The 23,082-nt window shown below is 40.0% G+C and overlaps 2 protein-coding genes across 2 annotated transcripts; one reads left to right on the top strand and one right to left on the bottom strand.

Moving 5' to 3' along the window:
- Nucleotides 1–16: 16 nt before the first annotated feature.
- LOC140377758 (ATP-dependent RNA helicase DHX15-like) lies at nt 17–2,458 on the top strand. The gene is made up of 8 exons (XM_072463310.1): nt 17–49; nt 136–285; nt 357–465; nt 543–734; nt 1,115–1,237; nt 1,326–1,516; nt 1,624–1,793; nt 1,876–2,458. The coding sequence occupies exons 2-8, from the start codon at nt 280–282 to the stop codon at nt 1,991–1,993; spliced, it is 909 nt and encodes a 302-aa protein (XP_072319411.1). The 5' UTR covers nt 17–49; nt 136–279; the 3' UTR covers nt 1,994–2,458.
- Nucleotides 2,459–4,661: 2,203 nt separating this feature from the next.
- LOC140378010 (uncharacterized) lies at nt 4,662–14,747 on the bottom strand. Its single transcript, XM_072463640.1, has 19 exons — nt 14,339–14,747; nt 14,171–14,274; nt 13,931–14,085; nt 13,676–13,844; nt 12,530–12,653; nt 12,355–12,464; nt 12,070–12,284; nt 11,881–11,989; nt 11,301–11,507; nt 11,100–11,132; nt 9,784–10,186; nt 9,413–9,516; nt 9,182–9,336; nt 8,944–9,112; nt 8,421–8,544; nt 8,240–8,349; nt 6,138–6,352; nt 5,963–6,071; nt 4,662–4,872 (listed from the first exon to the last, which is right to left on the bottom strand). The coding sequence occupies exons 1-19, from the start codon at nt 14,717–14,719 to the stop codon at nt 4,662–4,664; spliced, it is 3,207 nt and encodes a 1,068-aa protein (XP_072319741.1). The 5' UTR covers nt 14,720–14,747.
- Nucleotides 14,748–23,082: the final 8,335 nt, after the last annotated feature.

Consider the following 23,082-nt stretch of genomic DNA (forward strand, 5'->3'; position numbering starts at 1 on the left):
AATCGATGGAGTCGTATTTGTGATAGACCCGGGTTTTGCCAAACAAAAGGTAGATTTTTTTTCTTGTACATTCGAACTTATTTCTTTACATTAGCAAGATTTTGGATGTTAAATTCCTGCGTTATGTCCATATAGGTGTACAATCCTCGAATCAGAGTTGAGTCTCTGTTGGTCACTGCCATCAGTAAAGCCTCTGCCCAGCAGAGGGCAGGAAGAGCTGGCAGAACACGTCCAGGCAAATGTTTCCGGCTCTACACTGAAAAAGCCTATAAAACAGAGATGCAGGTGAATCTTTAATAATAGAACATATGCTGAAGAGAAATATATATTTCAATGTGATGCAACTTCTAACCCAGGACAACACGTATCCGGAGATTCTTCGTTCCAACCTTGGGTCAGTTGTGTTGCAGCTGAAAAAACTGGGTATTGATGATCTTGTTCACTTTGACTTCATGGATCCTCCAGGTGAGTCTGGTCTTCCATTTTATATTTGTGTTTAAGCTTCGTAGTATCCTTTTATACATTCTGAAACATTCTTTTAGCTCCTGAGACACTGATGAGGGCGCTCGAGCTGCTGAATTACCTAGCTGCTCTTAACGACGATGGTGACCTGACAGAGCTGGGGTCCATGATGGCCGAGTTTCCTTTAGACCCTCAACTGGCGAAGATGGTCATCGCGAGCTGCGAGTTCAACTGCTCTAATGAGATTCTGTCCATCACTGCTATGCTGTCAGGTAATGCCCGTGACGGGACTGACATCTTCCTTGCCTTCTCTAGGCCAGGTCCATTTGCTGCTCAGTGTAGTGTAATTAGTGAAAGCATTTCTTTTATTTTTTCCACTATTACAGGAAGCGTTCTTGACTTTTTTTTTATTAATATTTATTAACTAACCCATGTAGACCTACCAAATTCAATGGTAACATTCAATAGTCTTTTTGAACAATAAGCATTAAAGTATTTTTTCATGAGATATAATCAGACTTGGCCTTTGCTAGAGCTCTGATCCGACTGTGTGCACAGTGCTTAGCATTTTAGGCTTTTCTGTCTTTTTTTAATGAATGTTTGACTCATCACTATGGGCGGCTTTGTTGGGGCCCATACCAACCTTGTTTAGTCCCACAGTGTTTTGTCCGCCCCACGGAGGCTAAGAAGGCTGCAGATGAGTCAAAGATGAGGTTTGCTCACATTGATGGAGACCACCTTACACTGCTCAACGTCTATCACGCTTTCAAACAAAGTAAGCGTGACCTCCAGGTGATTGTAAACGTGTGTGTGGAGTTTTCACTTTGTTTAAATAAATGCATCTCCCTGTTTCTCTTCCCCAGACCATGAGGCTAACCAGTGGTGCTATGACAACTTTGTAAATTACCGCTCGCTGATGTCGGCGGACAACGTTAGGCAGCAGCTCTCTCGTATTATGGATCGATTCAACCTGCCCCGCCGCAGCACGGAGTTCACCAGCAGAGACTATTACATCAACATCCGCAGAGCTCTGTGCACTGGGTTCTTCATGCAGGTCGGCGCTCGCTGTACTTGGTGGAGAGGGTTGGGGGGGGGGGGCGGTCTTTTCACATGTCAGTTTGACCAGTTAATGCTTACCAACACCAAATCTGTTGTGCGCAGGTCGCCCATTTGGAGCGTACGGGACATTACCTCACCGTTAAAGACAACCAGGTGGTCCAGTTGCACCCGTCCACAGTGCTGGACCACAAGCCCGAGTGGGTGCTCTACAACGAGTTTGTCCTCACTACGAAGAACTACATCCGCACTTGCACAGATATTAAACCAGAATGGTATGTGACACTGCAAATCATATTCTTCCGACATAGAGATCTAGGTTTTGTGATTTTAACTTTTTCCGTTGCGTCTCTGCAGGTTGGTTAAGATCGCCCCTCAGTACTACGAAATGGGTAACTTCCCTCAATGTGAAGCGAAAAGACAGCTGGAGAGAATCATTGCCAAACTAGAGTGCAAAGAATATTCTCAGTACTGATCATGGAGTGTCCTGGGTTCAATTGCATACCATAGTTTTAGATCTTCTGTATCATTGTGTCACTGTACTGTTCTTTTTTATATTTAATTTTTTTCTGTATCCCATAAACAATATTTCTGTAATTGTACATAATGCCGAATGAAACTTAACAGCCTAGGTGAGTTTGGCTATTAAAAAAAAAAAAAGAGAAAAAAAAAAAAAAGCAGTATCAAATACAAACATGTGATTGACTTTCCTTTAGAATTTCTCACCATGAATCGTTTTGTGCAAATTTCTGTAATAAAAGAATAAATACTTTATTTGGCAAGGTCTGAAAAATGTTTAATTTGATTACTAGTCGGTACTGTATCTATATTGCCCGTTGAAACCATAATTGTGGTAGACTCGTTTCTTTTTTTTTTTAAGTTTTGGAGGTGTAAAATATCTGAAAAAAGTGACTGAATTTAATTGATAATTTACATTAAAGAACATGTGTGGCGACATTGTTACATTGACAATTGTGATATTGTTTAGAAAACTTTAACTCCAGTCATGAAACTACTTTTCAAATGTTATAGACCAAGCACCTTATTTAAGACAAAAATGCCTCCAGATCTAAACAAAAGCTATACCAGACTTAAAATGGGATTGGGTTACCGTTTTTTCCACTCTAAGGATCATTACGTGAACTGTCAACAAATGGTCTATTTTTCAATCATTTTTCATATACAAGGCGCATTAAGCGGAGCAAAACATGTACCACACAAAATAGCTTCGAGGTCAGTGAGTACAACCAGAATTAATCCATATACAAGGTCCACTAGATTATAAAGTGCATTGTCGTTTTTTTTTAGAAATTTAAAGACTTAAGTGTGCCTTATAGTGCGGAAAATACGGTAACTGCAGATGTGGGTGGAGTACTAGATCCATAGGGAAGCCAAAACTACTTGAGTAGGAGTACTGTCACTTGAAAATTATAGAAAAGACCAAGAAATGACTCGAGTGAAAAAAGTGTTTGGGACAATTACGACTTAACACTTACGAGTAAGATCGACTGTCTGGATTTATCATTTATAGGTTGATAAGATTGGAAGATAATATACTAAATCATGCACACATTCTGGTATCTTCAAATTATAGACCATAAAAATGTGGAAGAATCTCTTCTAAATAATTCGATTTTGTCAAAATATTGTACTTGTCACTTGACATACAGCATGAAGCGGAACAAACACTTTAATTTAAGTAAGCATATTGTTGGATCTAAAAACATATTCTTTATGTTATTATTTGACATGTACATAACCATTACATCATGCGTTCCATAAGTTACAGCACAAAAGCTAATTTTCAACATCTGTCCATAAGGGGCTTCCAAAGGGTTTAGTTCAAAAAGACAGTTTAAACATTCTACAGAAAAGTAGATAATTACAAAAACAAACGTTTCAAAGTCCTGCTGAACATGTTGAGTTCAGTCTGTTGTTGTAGGGCAGAGGGAAGAGTGGTCCACAGTCTAGACCCTGTAAAAGAGAAGCTGGACCATTCAAATTATGTCAGATATTAAACTTAAAGATAATCCCCACTGACAGAGGCCCTGGTGTTCGGTCTGAGAGAGCCCTGAAGTCTGACCGCCACACATTATTTGTTTCAAGATGCTAAAAAGTTCAATTATTTTACAACAATGCCATCTTGTTGTTTTCTTGTCCGTTCCAGAAAGTAACAGAAAGACGTTTCAGTGCCGTACTTAAGCCTGGACCCAAACTGCAGAGGAGGCAAATGTTGGTTCCACTCTAGATGTTCCATTCATTGTTCGTTCATTCAACAACTTTCAAGCACTTTTGGACACTTCTGGGAGGATAGCAATAGGCCTGTAGTTACTTATCGCCTGACGTTTTGACATTTTCTGGACAATAAGTCGCATCAGCCAAAAAATGCATAATAGAGAAGAAAAAAACATATATAAGTCGCACTGGGGTTTAAAATGCGGTTGCAAGTGTGAAAATAACAAATAATATCACATATAAGTCGCTCTGGAGTGTAAGTATAGTATAAGTATAGTATAAAGTATAAATATAAGTATAAGTCGCACCCCGGCCAAAACCAAGTGCAACTTATAGTCCGGAAAATACGGTAATTACAGTATTTATTCACACTGACACATTTTCAAGTGGAGTAACTGGGTCTATTAAGCTATCAAGATGTGTTTTAATTAGTGCAGTGTTAAAGTTGTGAATGTCCTTTGATGTGGAATTCTTTGTGTTTACTATAATTTTCCTAACTTTGTCACGCGAGACCTCTTTAATATTGAAAAGGTCAGTGTTATTTTCCTTAATTAATTTTTTCCCTGTTGTGTGAAGCACTTTGAATTGCCTTGTGTACGAACTGTGCACAACAAACCTTGCCTTATCAATCTGAACTTGATTCTGCAATAGCTGTGTGTTCTTGAATTATTCGCTAAATCATGAACAGATTCAACAAAAAACAACTGAAGACACAACTTGACTAATCATCATTCACGAGATTTCCATATATTTTCACATCAACGCAAAAGAGGACAAACTAGTAGATCTAAGCCTAAAAGTATATGAAAAAACAAACAAACGAACATTTAATTTTAACATTTAATTTTTAGACCGCAATCGTACAATGTCTTTCAACATATGACTGCACATAAATGATAACGTCTTCACTACCAGTGCTTTTCGATATCTTCTATGGTCTCTGGGAGGCACCGGTTGCGTGTCTCTGACAGTGTGGTAGCCACCAGTCCCCCCAGCACCGCCACACAGCACAGGACCACCTGAGGAAGCTGCTGCCACACCTCGTCCAGTAAGAAGAGCAAGGGGGCCAAGGCCACGCCTAGTCGGGCCATGAAGGAGTTGAAGCCCATGCCATTCTGCCTGAAAGAATAACATTTGTGTACACTGTGTTACATATGACAGCACATTTCACTGAAACATAGTGAACATAATTATATTTAAGATTTTACTGAAAATTTTGCTTTTTCCCCCTGGTTTGACAATTTTGGTGATATTTCCTTTTTTAAATTCTTTCACTATTTATTACCATATTTTCCAGACTATAAGTCGCACATTTTATCATAGTTTTGGCCGGGGTGTGACTTATACTTATATTTATACTTATATACTTATACTCCGAAGCGACTTATATGTAATATTATTTGTTATTTTCACACTTGCAACTGCATTTCATACTCCAGTGTTTTTTTTCTTCTCTATTATGCATTTTATGGCTGGTGCGACTTATAGTCCGGAAAATACAGTATTAGTTTTTTCCAAAAGGAAAAAATAAGAGAGAAAACAAAACAGATTGATTCTAACGTATCCCATGAAAATATAGTTTAAGTCCCATTTAGTCAGTGTCCGTTTCCAGGTTGAATCTGTATGTGTTTTTTTTTCCGTATGTCAGTTCTGTCAGTCCAGTCCTTATGCACTTTGTGTCATCCATTTTTTTTTTGTGATGACCTTTTTTCCAGAAATATGTTCTAAAGGTATCCATCTATATTGTCCATGGCAGGGGTTTTCAGGCCCAGACACATACTGTAGTTATGAAATAGAATGGGATGGTAGTGTCAAAAACAGTCCGCAGGGCCTTGTTCATTTCCGTTTCTCCAGCACTCAGCTCCTCCCTGTGAGTAGTGGGCATTTTAACACGGTGTAATAAAAAACGGGTTTCCAAGGTTTGACATATGGAACTGTTACCGAGCAACCATAATGTTAACAAGGGCCGATAACATTGATGATTTTGTTAAATGATCGGTTAAACTGTCTAAAAAATGTGTCAGTTGTGCGTAAACTGTCCCTGCATCAATGATGGAACTCAGCACAACGACTTTGTAATTTACGTTTTCTTTATTCACAAACTTGAACGTGACGAACAACTATGACCATGGACTATTCCGCTAAAGTAAGTAACAATGAAAAAAATAAGGACATGAAGACTGGCCCTATGCACGTGAAGCTTCCTTACCTTAACACTGTGGGGTAAAGCTCAGAGCTGTACAACACCAGTGTGGCAAACGCTGCGGAGGAAAAGCCCTTTCCTATAATTGCCACCACAGTTCTTATTACAGCCATATCTGAAAGAATATTTGCAATTAATATTTCAGCACTTAGTCACATTAATCCGTGTTGATTTTAGTTACCTCTTGGGATGAAAATGTTGACTGCAAGACAAAGTGCAACCAAAAACTGCGCGCCCGCTTGAACAGGACGTCTCCCAATCCTGTCCCATAAGAAGTACGCCGATACTTTGCCCGGGATTTCGACGAGTCCATAAGTAAATTGAGTGAGATAAATGTTGAGGCCAAATCCAGTGATGTTGAAGCTGATGCCGTAAAAGGCATTTGCCACACAAAACCTAGAATGTACTTTTGATAATTAATCATCGGTAATGAATATCATACAGGGGCGGCTCCAGGGGCAGGCTGCTGAGGTCTTCCATGCGGGGGCTCACAAAACAAAGTATTTATTTATTTATTTATTTGCCTTGCTGTTCTTAGTAGAAAAAGCTTCAGTTGTAGTCATCTGGACTCAGTTTGAAAAAATAGACGTTTCGACTCTCATCCAAGAGTCATTGTCAATAAAAGAATTTAGATCGAGAACTCCGATATTAATACTGTTCTGTGGTAAGACCCGCCCATTGGGAGGAGCCTTCCTGAAGTAGAAAGAGTTGTTTGTTTCAACAGAAACTCCCCCCTTGTATCTACCGAGCTAGCCTATTCAGAATCTTAATGGGCTATTAGAAACCTCTTTGTCTTTGTGAGACCCTGGCTCAACCACCCTGAGTACCTGATTAGCATCTAAATGTCCTGGTCCTGGTCCTCTACCTTTCCAGGGGTTCAGTATTCCATTATAGATACCAGGAAGATTGAATCTTAGCCCTCCATTTCTGTTTAAAGAAGGTCTTTCTTTTTTAACAAAAAAAGCTTCCTTGACTCCTCTTTCAAACCATCTTTTCTCCCTGCTTAAAACCTTCACCTCACCGTCTTCAAACGAGTGATTAGAGGCTTCAAGGTGGAGATGCACGGCGCTCTGAGGTCCTGAACTTGTATTTCTTCTGTGCTGATAAAGCCTCTTGTGTAGAGGCTGTTTAGTCTCACCTATGTAACGTTCTTTACAGCTTTCTTCACTGCATTGGATCGAATAAACTACATTGCTCTGTTTTTGAGTCGGCAACTTGTCCTTAGGGTGAACCAGTTTTTGTCTTAAAGTGTTTCCTGGTTTAAAATAAACAGGGACTTCGTGTTGTCTAAAAATTCTCTGCAGTTTTTCCGACAGGCCAGAGACATAAGGGATAGAAACACCCTTCCTTCTCTGTTCAGTTTCCCTTTTGTCCTGCTTCTTGGTTCTCTTCACTCTGTTGAGAGCCCAAGCAGGGTAACCACAGGCTGAGAGGGCATTTCGGACATGTTTTTCCTCTTTCTTCTTGCCCTCTGAGCTGGTGGGCACACCTTGAGCTCTGTGTTGTAAGGTTCTGATCACACCCAGCTTGTGCTGTAGTGGGTGGTTGGAACCAAAGAGCAGATACTGGTCCGTGTGTGTAGGTTTCCTATATACTTCTATTTGGAGTTTCCCGTCCTCTCCTCTGATCGTGGAACAATCAAGAAAGGCCAAGCGGTTCTCCTTAGCGTCTTCTCTTGTAAACCTAATATGTGGGTCCACAGCATTGATGTGATCAGAGAAGGTTTCCAGCTCTTGTTCCTTGATTGTTATAAACGTATCATCGACATAGCGAAGCCACAGTTTTGGGGCTATGCCTGAGAATGAGACCAGTGCCTTCTTCTCAATTTTTTCAAACTGAGTCCAGATGACTACAACTGAAGCTTTTTCTACTATGGAACACGCCTGGACGAATGAGGGATTACACCGACATACTTGCTGTTCTTAACATATCTAAAAATCGCTTGACCCGAGTCAAATACTACCTGACCCACCTAGCCCACCCAACCCGGAAAATGGACCCTATAACCCGCACACAAAAACAAACGCCTTGTGTATTGAAAAAGGCAATAATATCTGCGTGGGCGTTCTTGAGAAACGCATGGTTAATGTGATCTAATCCGGCATTGTTTTTTTTTTAAAAATTTTTATGCACAGTTTAGGATCTGTTTGCGGAGGGGAATTTGGAGCATTTGGACCGGACCCACCTACTGAACCTCTGGCACACACCCCTGACATCATGTGACATCATGTGACATCATGTGACATCATGTGACATCATGTGACAGTGCAAGATAGTACAGACCATAGTAGTCCAGTGCGCATCGCCAAGTTCCTCAGTTTGGGGATTCGTATGAGATCCAAGTAGGAGTAGGTGCGATCCCTTTTTTCAGTCACAACTATACAAGATAGAACCTAAAACACACAGTCATTGTCATGTTATTTGCATATTTACCCATAGACTGCAACATGTAAATATTACCTACCTCTGGCTTAACCATGTCTATCGATTCCTGTCGGTTATTCATTTTGGCACATTTGTTCAAATAGTACTGTGCTTTGGTTGGTTTCCCATTTGCTATAAGCCATCTGGCAGATTCGGGAATCCATCTGAAGTAGATTAAGATATATATAGATTATTTTTTCATTGATCATCTTGGGCATGGGAAACCCTGGCTTTTCTATCTAGAACGTTACATCAAAAGCGTTCACACTGGTCCTGCTTTGAGCCCAAATGGCCAGATTATTGACTTAAATCCTGAGGTAGACTTGGTTTGGGTTTTTGTCCTCCTTTAGTTCCCACATTTATCCATAGACAAAAATAGGATACCATGATGCCAATCCTTCGTCGTTAGATCAATAACACGATTTGAAGTCAAGATGGGTTAATATTTGGGTCAATTCTTAGGCCAGGAAATGAATATTCAAAAAGTATGAAAACACAACATCAATCAAATCAAAGTAGCTCAGTTTGGGATGATCAAAACATGAGAAAATCCTAATAGATACCTCCAGGTGATAATAGCCAAGACCACAGGTAACGACACACTTATTATCAGCCATCTCCAATCAGTTACAAAGTATGCAATAGCTGCAAAAACCGTGTTCCCAAATGACCACGACAGGCTGTCGATCACTCCCACCAATTTCCTGTGCTCAATATCCACCCACTCCACACCTGGAAAAGAAATCAAATCAATACACAACAAATACTTTGTTAAAGAAGTATGGAAGTAATAGTACGTACTAAGGACAGCTGAAACAATGACTATTCCGGTAATGCAAAAACCAGTGAAGAATCGGAGCACTGCAAACATGATGTAGGTTGTGGAAAAGGCACTGACGACAGCAAACAGCATCCCGGACACGTAGGACAACAGCAGAGGGATCCTTCGGCCAAACCTTGAATGTCCACATATGCAAAGATGTTTTACATGTGTATGGCATGCTTTTAATCTAATATCAAAACTCATGTTACTTGTCACTTAAAAGGCCAAACGTGATTGCTCCAAACATAACTCCAACAAAGAAGATTGTAGCTGTTGCCTTGTTCTTTCCTTTTTTCTCACACACCAGGTCCCACTGGAGGAAAAGTGCGTGTTTGAAAATGTAACAACGCTTGATTTATTGAGGCTGGAAATGTAAGATTTTTTAATCAGTAAAATGTTTATTCAGTCTAGAACGTTTGCCAGACCAACTTTCTCCTCATTGATTGATTTATGTGTGCAGGCAGAACCAAAGGACACAGCAATATGAACAAGCTATAAAGTGCATGATTAAAACATTTTTGAATATTACTAAATTGTTATTGAACATGGTTATTGCATATTATTAAAAACCCAGTGTTACCTGTGAGGTAAGTGTAGACTTGAAGGTAGTGTTGTCGTAAACCCATCCTTTAGGGCATGGCACAGTGGAAATACCAGCGTAACTGACATTTGTAGGATTTACTAACAGATGATACTGAGGCTCTTCAAATATCTTACAAGAATTTGGAATCCCATCCTTTCCCATAGGAATACTAACGGCTCGTTTCTCCACCAGGGTTAAATTCATAAATCTGTCAGTGTCGTCCAAATGGCTGTAGTCACAATGATGAGCAGGAACGGCTGCAATGAAGTTATTGAGCATGAAGTGGCAAGGCAAAGTGAAGCGACCGATGAAATTTAGTACGACTATCATAATCTGGAATCTTCCAAAGCCATTAATATCGCTAAGAATGTCCTCAAACTTCACCATGATGTACAGTGGTCAGTCGCCTCTCTGATTTTCTTCCTGAGCTGCACTAAAAAGAAGTTGAGCTACTCATGCACAGCCCTGTAACTCAGTGCTGTTAAACATTTGTGACATATTGACATGACATATTACAAGTACATCTTGATATTTTGGTTAATTTATAACATATTAGAGAATCACAATGTCATGAGTCTAATTGATTTACTAGCCTACTAAACCAGTGGTTCTCAAACGTTTCACACCTTTACCACCTAAGAAAATATTTGCCCCCCCGAGTACCACCAGGTGTAAATCAGGTCTAAACCCGGTCTAAACCCGGTCTAAACCAGGTCTAAACCAGGTCTAAATCAGGTCTAAATCAGGTCTAAACCCGGTCTAAACCAGGTCTAAACCAGGTCTAAACCAGGTCTAAATCAGGTCTAAATCAGGTCTAAACCAGGTCTAAACCCGGTCTAAACCAGGTCTAAACCAGGTCTAAATCAGGTCTAAATCAGGTCTAAACCCGGTCTAAACCAGGTCTAAACCAGGTCTAAACCAGGTCTAAATCAGGTCTAAATCAGGTCTAAACCCGGTCTAAACCAGGTCTAAACCAGGTCTAAACCAGGTCTAAATCAGGTCTAAATCAGGTCCAAATCAGGTCTAAACCAGGGCTGTTCTGGGTCCAAATTATGGCTAAAATAGGATAACACCATTTAATTAATGCTCAAAAGAAGTTTGAGAACCACTGCACTAAATGCTTTTTCAGAGTCTGGTATTTTTGTCTTAAAGTTTAATGCAAAAACATTAATGAAATAAAAGTTAAAGGCCAATTGTGGCAGAAAAAGAAATAACGCATGAGAAAGATAAGTAATATAACCAACCAGTTTTATTGAACTATCATCATAAAACAAAAGTATTTTGATGCGTTTTGATGAAGATTTCAAGAAGACAAAGTGTCATCCAAAGAGCAGATTGACCGTTTTCTGAAATAATCAACATACAATTAGGGTTATTGTTTGAATCATATTAATCCATTGAGATTTAGAATGTAATTTTCCAGAACTCTGGCCCATCTTTGTCCAAGAATCAAACACAGGGCTTTGTGGTGTGGGCCATGACCTGTATCTAAACAATCTAAATTTGACCATCACCTGGTTTGTTCCACATCTTGAATAGTTTCTGGTAGGCGCATATTTCTTGTCTCAGGAAGAAAAGCAGCAACAATTCCTGCAAGACAAGCCAAGACGCAGAACAATGTGCCGGGCAAAGGTACCCAGAACTCCTCCAGGAGCAAAATCAAAGGTGACACAGACACGCCAGTACGTCCCATGAAGGAGCTGTAACCCAGTCCATTCTGCCTGTTAACCCAAGAACATACTTGGATTTAATTTATAGGTTTAAGGTCACTGCATGAAATGTGAATAAAAACTGAAGTAACATTAATAACAATCTACAATGGAACACTTCGATTATACCAACAAGTAACATTCATAACCTGATAATGAAGAACACTTTGCCAATTACCAAAAGTATAGATTAATTATGTATTTACTAACTAAACACATCAAGGTATAACCATCACAATCTTTGTAAAGAATTCATCTTGAGTTTTCAACCACCATCTTACAACTATACACTGGATTTTGTACTTGTTTTTGTCATTTGTAATATTTTACACAGTGATATCTCTCTCACATATTAATAGAAATTGACATACAAAACGACACTGACCTGAGAACAGTGGGGTAAAGTTCTGTTGTGAACAAATATACACATGTAAATGCTGCTTCTGAGAACATTTTTCCAGTTGCCCCCAGAGCAGTGCGAACTACAGATTTGTCTGTAACCAAAAGCCACATGTATTGCATCTATTGGTCAATATTTCATAAGATTAATGATTAATGTATGCAAGTAAATTACCTTTAGGTATAAAAAGGTTGATGAATATAAACAGTCCTGACATTATCAGGGTTCCTGATTGACAGAACCTTCGACCCATTCTGTCCACAGTGTAAAACACTAACAGTTTAGCCGGAATTTCTGTGACACTGTAGATGAACTGTGTTAGATAAAGGTTTACTCCGAAACCTGCAATATTTAGGCTGATCCCATAGTAACTACAGGCAAGTCCAAACCTAGGCACAAAAACTTAATTTTAGAATATTGTATTGCAAGATTGCAAGATCCTTGGTTACATGTACCAACCACATAATGCCAGTAAACAGTGCTAGTCTTCTCAATCTGGGTGTTTTTACAAGGTCCACATAGGAGTATTTTCTGTTTCCATCTTCAACAATGATTACTTTGGTCAGAACCTTGAAATAAAAAGGAATGTGTATGAATTACCTTTGTCTACAGATGAAAACAAACTAAGTGTTACCTCTGGCTTTATGTCAGACATGAACCCCTCTTTGCGGTTCACTTTAGCGCACATGCTCAAATAGTAGTGAGCCCTCTTCACCTTTCCATTGCTGATCAGCCATCGGGCAGATTCAGGGACCCACCTGGAATCATTCTTACTTTTATTACATTGCATTTACAAGGCACAAGTTTCCGCATGACGTGTGACCTTTCTCCTTTCTACAGTCAGCACATTACATTAGCAGAAATCCATTAATATTCGCCTTTCTGATTCTTTTTCCTGAGCTGCAGTACAAACTCAGCTGTAACAGAGACATTTTAGATTAGCTGTAGTTGTTTGTAACCTTGAGTAATTTGGTTTGCAGTGATTAAGAGGCATCAAACATACATGCAATATAAAAAATCAACATAATGGATCAATCTTATGCAGAGTAAGCTTGTTTAAAAAAGGCAATAGCTGCAGGGACAAAACTGTCTATATCTTTTGGTCCTGTATTTTGGCATGACCAGTCTTTGCCGTAATGGCAGGTGACATAGACCGTTCAGGGTGTGGCCCCAGTCCTGGATTGTAATACAGTACTTAATAGATCTGTCAAAAGCTTTTGACACTGTCTACTTTGCTCAGGATTGTCAGAGTGTGCAGTCGCATGCTTCTCAAATCATCCGAATAACAAGACTCAATGCATTAAATGTCTTCATTGAATATTTATTTATTGTATTTATTTTATTTATTTTATTTATTTTATTTATTTTATTTATTTTATTTATTTTATTTATTTTATTTATTTTATTTATTTTATTTATTTTATTGTATTTATTTTATGTTCTTTATGTTCTTTATTTTATTTTATTTTATTTATTTTATTTATTTTATTTATTTTATTTATTTTATTTATTTTATTTATTTTATTTATTTTATTTATTTTATTTATTTTATTTATCTATTTGTTTGTTTGTTTATTTATTTATTTATTCATTCATTCAGATTGGTGAGTTTGAGTGTCAGGGCATTGCTTGTGGGGTTACTCAGGGATCTGATATTGAGCAAAATATAGTAATGTTGCACAGAGGGAAAATCCACACACACACACACACACACACACACACACACACACACACACACACACACACAAAAAGCAGTTGTTTGTGAGTATTTGAGCCTTACCACAAACAGATTATTGACACAAACAGTGGGCTCGTTGTTGCAATAATAAGATTCCGCCATTCATTCACAAAGTATCCAATAAGAGGTAAAAGAATCGACCCGAGACTCCAGTCTAAACTCAAGACCACGGTCACAAATGTTCGATGTTTGATGTCCACCCACTCAACACCTAGAAGTGCAGAAACATACGCAATTTTGGATTGAATTTTTTTAATGTCCCAAAAAAACAAAAGGACAAAGGTGACAATAACTCACAAAGGACTACGGTGATAATGCTGATTCCAGCTAGTCCACATCCAGTGAAGAATCTCATTGTGGCAAATACAACAAAATTGGTGGAATATGCACTTGCAAATCCAAAAATGATGGCAACAATATACGACAATAGAAGAGTTTTCCTCCTGCCAAATCTAGAGAACAAATTTGACCATTTGATTAGATGAATCAAGCAAACAACAACACCAACAACAACAACAGGCAAGTTAAGAATCTCACCTGTCACTGAGAAAGCCGAACACTGCAGATCCAAGCATTACTCCAGTGAAGAAGATTGTAGCAGTGGCTTTGTTAAGTTTGAGGTCGTCACAAACAAGATCCCACTAAAGAATACGATGAAATAATCATATTTATAGAAAGTTATTTCTTAGAGATGAATAGGGTTACCTGAGTGGCCAGAGAAGACTTGAAGGTTGTCTTGTCATACACCCATCCATCCTGACACGGCACAGTGACTGAACGACTTACATTTGTCAAGTTAAATAAAAGGTGATATTGAGGCTCTGCAAACATTTCACATGACTTTGGTTTTCCATCTTCATTGACAGGGATGGCGATCTTGATCTTTTGAGCCAGAGATAAATTTGTGAAGGCATCGTTATCATCCAAACCACTGATATCGCAGTGGTGTCCCGGGACGGTCGCAATGAAATTATTTAAAATGAAGTGAAAAGGCAAAGTAAGTCGAGCAATCACCAGCAGCAGGATGATCCTGAACTGAAATAGACCAAAACCGTTCACCTCAGCCAGGATATTGTCAAACTTCATGTTTAAATCACACAACAACAGGAGGAAAGCGTGCTATTATAAGTGTGGGCAAATGTATAAGTGAACAAGTAATAGGGCAGGTCACATATTTCAAAGACTAAATGAATTATCAGCTAAACTTGTCTGAACTGGAAGAAGGCTCACTGCAGTTAACAGTCAGGAGTCAGCGCAGAACCACAAACCCGTCTTTTCATAGTTGTATACTTTTATTCATCAATTTCAGTTAGGAGGACACACATTCATTTTTTTTATTCAATCACAACTTTATGGCGTAAAAACTGATACACTTTTTTTTCTTTTGAGGGCTGCATATTGAAACAGACCAGGGCCACAGACTGGTGGTCAATACCATTACTCAGTCAAAAAAGTTGCATTTATCTCAGGTTCCCAAAGTTCAATATCAGGTCTGTATCACACTACATTGGGACCTTTATATGTGTGACCATTTTGCATTTTAATGGTTGAAAATGTTAAACTTGCAGTAAAATTGGTTCTCAGGATAATGTGGGCCACTTCACCCTTGATAATAATAATAATAATAAATATAGCCGCAAGCGGCAATGATCGGCCCTCGCCACACCGCCGCCACGCCGCAAGAGGAGGGGGCGCTAACGCGCCCCAATTGTCCTTTTATTACGCCTACTGCTGAATCTGTGACGCTGTCACATCTTCTCCCCTTTGTTTTACCATCAAAAAGCTATTTTATTTTGAATTCTTGGCAAAATGTGCGGCTTTGCCGCACAGACACCGTGACACTTTGAATGAAAATGTGGATAACTTTTGATGGTCCTGAAGATGAGTCTCACCAAATTTCAGGTTAATAGGGCTGACGCCCTGGGAGGAGTTTGTGAAAGTCTAAAGTGTAAACATGTTCTGGCGATTTCCCCATTGGAATAACATGAAAGGTTTCGGTCATCGTTACGGCAACGCCATAACAATTATGACATGGGTCTCATTGACTTTTTTGATGGGGATGCTAAAATTGAGTTGTATGTCAAATTTCATATAATTTCGCAAAACTAAACATTTAACCTCCATATAAAATCTGTAGGGGGCGCTGTGGCGCCAAATGAATTTATTTCACCTCAAGTGGGTTTAGGGCAAAGAGTTTAACAACTGATTCTAATTTGACGCAATTCGGACTTTATCTGCGCAAACGGCAGAAATTTTAAATATGGGAGATTTCTGAAATTCTAGCTACAGTTTGCGGCTTTGCCGCACAGAGACCGTGAGAGGTATCAATGTAATTTGGATAACTTTTGATGTCCCACTCCTCAGTAGCATTTTCACCAAATTTCAGCTTTTTAGGGCCAACGCCTTGGGAGGAGTTCGTAAAAGTACGACGTTTGGAAAAACTCCGAAGTCATGTTTAGCCATTTTTGAAGCAATATGGCCGACATTTGGTTGGGCGGACGGCGTTGCCGTAATAATATTTTTTACTTCTCTTGTCACCATCTACCTCTATTTTTTTGGGTCATTTCCCATCTCTCAATGCATTTTTGGTACATTTGGGGGCGCTGACGCGCCAATTTTTTTATTTTAGAAAAGGGAAATAGCCAGAATGTAGAGAGGCACGATTTTTAGAGGTGTGAACATTTTTGTGACTTTTCGTCAATGTTCACTGGGTGAAAAATAGGGGGGTTGGTCCCGAGAAGAAGAAGAAAGAAGAAAGAATATTAAAGCCGCAAGCGGCATCCAACGGCCCTCGCGGGCCGCCGGCCTTCCGACTCTGCGCTTTCGACTTGATAAAGATGGCGCCCTTATTGTGTGTTGAATTAAAAAAGAACTTGACAGACGGCGACACATTGGACATGGCCAATCCAGTGCAAATAAACACAAGTGTCAGTCAAATTTGCTGCTCCGCCGCACAGAGACCGTGACACTTGGAATAAAAATATGGATAACTTTTGATGCCCCGCTTGTGTAGATGATATTTCCCAAAGTAAAGCTTGATCGAGCTATTGCCCACGGAGGAGTTTGTTAAAGTGTGAAGCATGAATTTGAACATTTCAAAGATTTGGCGTTTTCCCATTTGTGACAGGATATTTGCGGCTCCACGGCACAGAGACCGTAGCACTTAATATCAAAATATGACTAATTTTTGATGCCCCGTTTGTGTAGATGATTTTCCCCAAATATGAGCTTGATCGGGCAATCGCCCTAGGAGGAGTTTGTTAAAGTGTGAAGCGTAAAAATGTGGTCATTTTAGAGATTTTGCTGTTTTCCCCTTTCTGACACATATTTGCGGGTCCGCCACACAGAGACCGTAGCACTTAGAATCAAAATATGGATAAGTTTTGATGCCACGCTTGTGTAGATGATTTTCCCCAAATATGAGTTTGATCGGCCAATCGCCCTAGGAGGAGTTTGTTAAAGTGTGAAGCGTAAAAATGTGGTGATTTGAGCGATTTTGCGATTTTCCCATAAGGATAACATGGGATGTTTCTGTCATCGCTACGGTTACGCCGTACAAAATATGACTCTGGCTCTCATACTTGTATGATCAGGATGGCAAATTAGAATTTTGTGCAAAATATCATGTCATTTGGAAAAACTCTATTGTTTATAGGCCACTATGAAGGCCAAATAGTCAGAATTCTGGGAAACGTTTGCGGCTCCGTCGCACAGAGACCGTAAAAGTTATCCTTAAAATTTGGATAACTTTAGATGCCCCACTTGTCTAGAGGACGTACACCGATTTTGAGGTTTGTGGGCAAAACGCACTAGGAGGAGTTCGTTAAAGTGTAAAACATAAAAATGTGGATATTTGAGAGATTTTGCGGTTTTCCCATAGGGATAACATGGGAGGTTTCTGTCATCGCTACGACTACGCCGTAAAAATTTTGGCATTTTTGTGTTTGGCTTTTGTGATCGGGACGGCAAAATAGAATTTTGGGTAAAGTTTAGAACATTTTGGTAAAACTAATTTTTGACCTTCAATGTTAATTTAAAGGTCACTCTGTAGGGGGCGCTATCCCGGCCATTTCAATTTTGTCAGCCTAAACTGGTCCAAACTAGAAAGTTTAACAACTTATTCAAATTTGGTCCTAATCGGACTGGTTTTGATCAAATGGGAGCAATTTTTAGATCTGCAATATTCCAAAATAAGTTGTCCAACTTTGCGGCTGCGCTGCACACAGACCGTAAAAGGTATCTCAAAAAATTGGATAACTTTAGATGCCCCACTTGTCCAGAGGACGTACGCCGATTTTGAAGTTGGTGGGCAAAACGCCCTAGGAGGAGTTCGTCAAAGTTTGACGTGAACAAAATGGCTAACACAGCGTGTTTTCATTTTCAAAGGAAGATAAATGGTCACATTTAAATGGTCACATTTATATAGCGCTTTTCTACCGTCAAGGTACTCAAAGCGCTTTACATCAAGGAACCAGTCACCCATTCACACACACATTCACACCCCAGATATACGCAGACACTGGGGGGCAAGTTGGGTTAAGTGTCTTGCCCAAGGACACAACGGCAGTATTCACATGAGGCAGCTGCGATCGCACCGCCAACCTGCGGGCCAGTGGATCTGACCGCTCTGACTGAGCGGGGAGTCGAACCGCCGACCTTTGGATCAGAAGACGAGCACTCTACCACTGAGCTACTGCCGCCCCTAAGATGGCAGCCATAGGGTAAGTCCGGGGGCGTGGCCACAATAATATTTTTTTTTGTCCTCAAGAGAGGAATGCGTGTCCCGAATTTCGTAGCTCTACGCCAAAGTTGACCTCGGGGCGTCTCCCATAGGCTCAATGTATTTTGACTTTTGTCGGTGGCGCTGTCGCGCCATTTTTTAACGAAAAAAAAAATGGCCCAGAAAAAATCAAATTTTTCGCCGATTCTGAATTTTGGGCAAAGTTTGGTGAGTTTTTGAGCATGTTCAGGGGGTCAAATTAGAGCTCAAAAAGCAGAAGAACAAGAAAAATTAAAGCCGCAAGCGGCATCCAACGGCCCTCGCGGGCCGCCGGCCTTCCGACTCTGCTCTCTGCATTTTACAGAGATGGCGCTAACGCAATTGTCTAAGAACTAAGACAGTGACACATTGGACATGTTCAATGCTGTGCTTAACCAGTGCAAATGAAGACAAATATCGGTCAAATGTGCAGCTCCAGCGCACAGAGACCGTGACACTTGGAATAAAAATATGGATAATTTTTTATGCTCCGCTTGTGTAGATTATTTTCCCAAAATATGAGCTTGATGGAGCTATTGCCCACAGAGGAGTTCATTAAAGTTTGAAGCATAAATGTGAACATTTCAAGGATTTGGCGTTTTTCCCATTTGTGACATATATTTGCGGGTCCGCCACACAGAGACCGTAGCACTTAGAATAAAAATATGGGTAAGTTTTGATGCCCCGCTTGTGTAGATGATTTTCCCCAAATATGAGTTTGATCGGACAATCGCCCTAGGAGGAGATTGTTAAAGTGTGAAGTGTAAAAATGTGGTCATTTTAGAGATTTTGCGATTTTCCCATAAGGATAACATGGGATGTTTCTGTCATCGCTACGGTTACGCCGTACAAAATATGACTTTGGCTCTCATACTTTTATGATCAGGATGGCAAATTAGAATTTTGTGCAAAATATCATGTCATTTGGAAAAACTCTATTGTTTATAGGCCACTCTGAAGGCCAAATAGTCAGAATTCTGGGAAACGTTTGCGGCTCCGTCGCACAGAGACCGTAAAAGCTATCCTTAAAATTTGGATAACTTTAGATGCCCCACTTGTCTAGAGGACGTACATAGATTTTGAGGTCGGTGGGCAAAACGCCCTAGGAGGAGTTCGTCAAAGTTTGACGTGAACAAAATGGCTAACTCAGCTTGTTTTCATTTTCAAAGGAAGATGGCGGGCATAGGGTAAGTCTGGGGACGTGACCACAGTAATATTTTTTTTTTGTCCTCACAAGAGGAATGCGTGTCCCGAATTTCGTAGCTCTACGACAAAGTTGACCTCGGGGCGTCTCCCATAGGCGCAATGTATTTTGACTTTTGTCGGTGGCGCTGTCGCGCCATTTTTTGACGAAAAAAAAAATGGCGCAGAAAAAACAAAATTTTTCGCCGATTCTGAATTTTGGGCAAAGTTTGGTGAGTTTTTGAGCATATTCAGGGGGTCATATTAGAGTTCAAAGCGCAGAAGAAGAACAATAAAAATTAAAGCCGCAAGCGGCATCCAACGGCCCTCGCGGGCCGCCGGCCTTCCGACTCTGCTCTCTGCATTTTACAGAGATGGCGCTAACGCAATTGTCTAAGAACTAAGACAGCGACACATTGTACATGTACAAAGCTGTGCTTAACCAGTGCAAATGAACACAAATGTCGGTCAAATGTGCAGCTCCATCGCACAGAGACCGTGACACTTGGAATATAAATATTGATAACTTTTGATGCTCCGCTTGTGTAGATGATTTTCCCAAAATATGAGCTTGATCGAGCTATTGCCCACAGAGGAGTTCATTAAAGTGTAAAGCATAAATGTGAACATTTCAAGGATTTGGCGTTTTTCCCATTTGTGACATATATTTGCGGCTCTACCGCACAGAGACCGTAGCACTTAAAATCAAAATATGGATAACTTTTGATGCCCCGCTTGTGTAGATGATTCTCCCCAAATATTAACTTGATCGAGCTATCGCCCTGGGAGGAGTTCGTTAAAGTGTGAAGCGTAAAAATGTGGTCATTTTAGAGATTTCGCTGTTTTCCCATTTGTGACATATATTTGCGGGTCAGCCACACAGAGACCGTAGCACTTAGAATCAAAATATGGATAAGTTTTGATGCCCCGCTTGTGTAGATGATTTTCCCTAAATATGAGTTTGATCGGACAATCGCCCTAGGAGGAGTTTGTTAAAGTGTGAAGCGTAAACATGTGGTGATTTGAGCAATTTTCCCATAAGGATAACATGGGATGTTTCTGTCATCGCTACGGTTACGCCGTACAAAATATGACTTTGGCTCTCATACTTGTATGATCAAGATGGCAAATTAGAATTTTGTGCAAAATGTCATGTCATTTGGAAAAACTCTATTGTTTATAGGCCACTCTGAAGGGCAAATAGTCCAAATTCTGGGTAAAGTTTGTGGCTCCGTCGCACAGAAACCGTAAAAGTTATCCTTAAAATTTGGATAACTTTAGATGCCCCACTTGTCTAGAGGACGTACACCGATTTTGAGGTTGGTGGGCAAAACGCACTAGGAGGAGTTTGTTAAAGTGTAAAACATAAAAATGTGGTAATTTGAGAGATTTTGCTGTTTTCCCATTTGTGACATATATTTGCGGGTCCGCCACACAGAGACCGTAGCACTTAGAATCAAAATATGGAAAACTTTCGATGCTTCGCTTGTGTAGATGATATTCTCCAAATATGAACTTGATGGGACAATCGCCCTAGGAGGAGTTCGTTAAAGTGTGAAGCATAAAAATGTGGTCATTTTAGAGATTCCGCTGTTTTCCCTTTGGGACATATATTTGCGGGTCCGCCACACAGAAACCGTAGCACTTAGAATCAAAATATGGATAACTTTTGATGCCTCGCTTGTGTAGATGATTTTCCCCAAATATGAGTTTGATCAGACAATCGCCCTAGGAGGAGTTTGTTAAAGTGTGAAGCGTAAAAATGTGGTCATTTTAGAGATTTCGCTGTTTTCCCTTTTGTGACATATATTTGCGGGTCCGCCACACAGAAACCGTAGCACTTAGAATCAAAATATGGATAACTTTTGATGCCCCGCTTGTGTAGATGATTTTCCCCAAATGTGAGTTTGATCTGACAATCGCCCTAGGAGGAGTTTGTTAAAGTGTGAAGCGTAAAAATGTGGTGATTTGAGCGATATTCCCATAAGGATAACATGGGATGTTTCTGTCATCGTACAAAATATGACTTTGGCTCTCATACTTGTATGATCAGGATGGCAAATTAGAATTTAGTGCAAAATGTCATGTCATTTGGAAAAACTCTATTGTTTATAGGCCACTCTGAAGGCCAAATAGTCAGAATTCTGGGAAACGTTTGCGGCTCCGTCGCACAAAGACCGTAAAAGTTATCCTTAAAATTTGGATAACTTTAGATGCACCACTTGTCTAGAGGACGTACACCGATTTTGAGGTTGGTGGGCAAAACGCACTAGGAGGACTTCGTTAAAGTGTAAAACATAAAAATGTGGTAATTTGAGAGATTTTGTGGTTTTCCCATAGGGATAACATGGGAGGTTTCTGTCATCGCTACAACTACGCCTAAAAACTAAAAATTTAGGCATTTTTGTGATTGGCTTTTGTGATCGGGACGGCAAAATAGAATTTTGGGTAAAGTTTAGACAATTTTGGTAAAACTAATTTTTGACCTTCAATTTAAGGTCAAAATTAATTTAAAGGTCACTCTGTAGGGGGCGCTATCGTGGCCATTTCAATTTTGTCAGCCTAAACTGGTCCAAACTAGAAAGTTGAACAACTGATTCAAATTTGGTCCTAATCGGACTGGTTTTGATCAAATGGGAGCAATTTTTAGATCTGCAATATTCCAAAATAAGTTGTCCAACTTTGCGGCTGCGCCGCACACAGACCGTAAAAGGTATCTAAAAAAATTGAATAACTTTAGATGCCCCACTTGTCCAGAGGACGTCCGCCGATTTTGAAGTCGGTGGGCAAAACGCCCTAGGAGGAGTTCGTCAAAGTTTGACGTAAACAAAATGGCTAACTCAGCTTGTTTTCATTTTCAAAGGAAGATGGCGGCCATAGGGTAAGTCTGGGGGCGTGGCCACAATAATATTTTTTTTTTGTCCTCACGAGAGGAATGCGTGTCCCGAATTTCGTAGCTTTACGCCAAAGTTGACCTCGGGGCGTCTCCCATAGGCGCAATGTATTTTGACTTTTGTCGGTGGCGCTGTCGCGCCATTTTTGAACGAAAAAAAAATGGCCCAGAAAAAATCTAATTTTTCGCCGATTCTGAATTTTGGGCAAAGTTTGGTGAGTTTTTGAGCATGTTCAGGGGGTCAAAATAGAGCTCAAAAAGCAGAAGAACAAGAAAAATAATAATAAATATAGCCGCAAGCGGCAATGATCGGCCCTCGCCACGCCGCCGCCACACCGCCGCCACGCCGCAAGAGGAGGGGGCGCTAACGCGCCCCAATTGTCCTTTTATTACGCCTACTGCTGAATCTGTGACGCTGTCACATCTTCTCCCCTTTGTTTTACCATCAAAAAGCTATTTTATTTTGAATTCTTGGCAAAATGTGCGGCTTCACTGCTCAGAGACCGTGACTCTTAGAATAAAAATGTGGATAACTTTTGATGGTCCTGAAGATGAGTCTCACCAAATTTCAGGTTAATAGGGCTGACGCCCTGGGAGGAGTTTGTGAAAGTCTAA

The sequence above is a fragment of the Eucyclogobius newberryi genome, unplaced genomic scaffold, assembly GCF_026437365.1.
Source record: "Eucyclogobius newberryi isolate DKJ021-1_F unplaced genomic scaffold, fEucNew1.0.hap1 SCAF_4, whole genome shotgun sequence".
Lineage (NCBI taxonomy): Eukaryota > Metazoa > Chordata > Actinopteri > Gobiiformes > Gobiidae > Eucyclogobius > Eucyclogobius newberryi.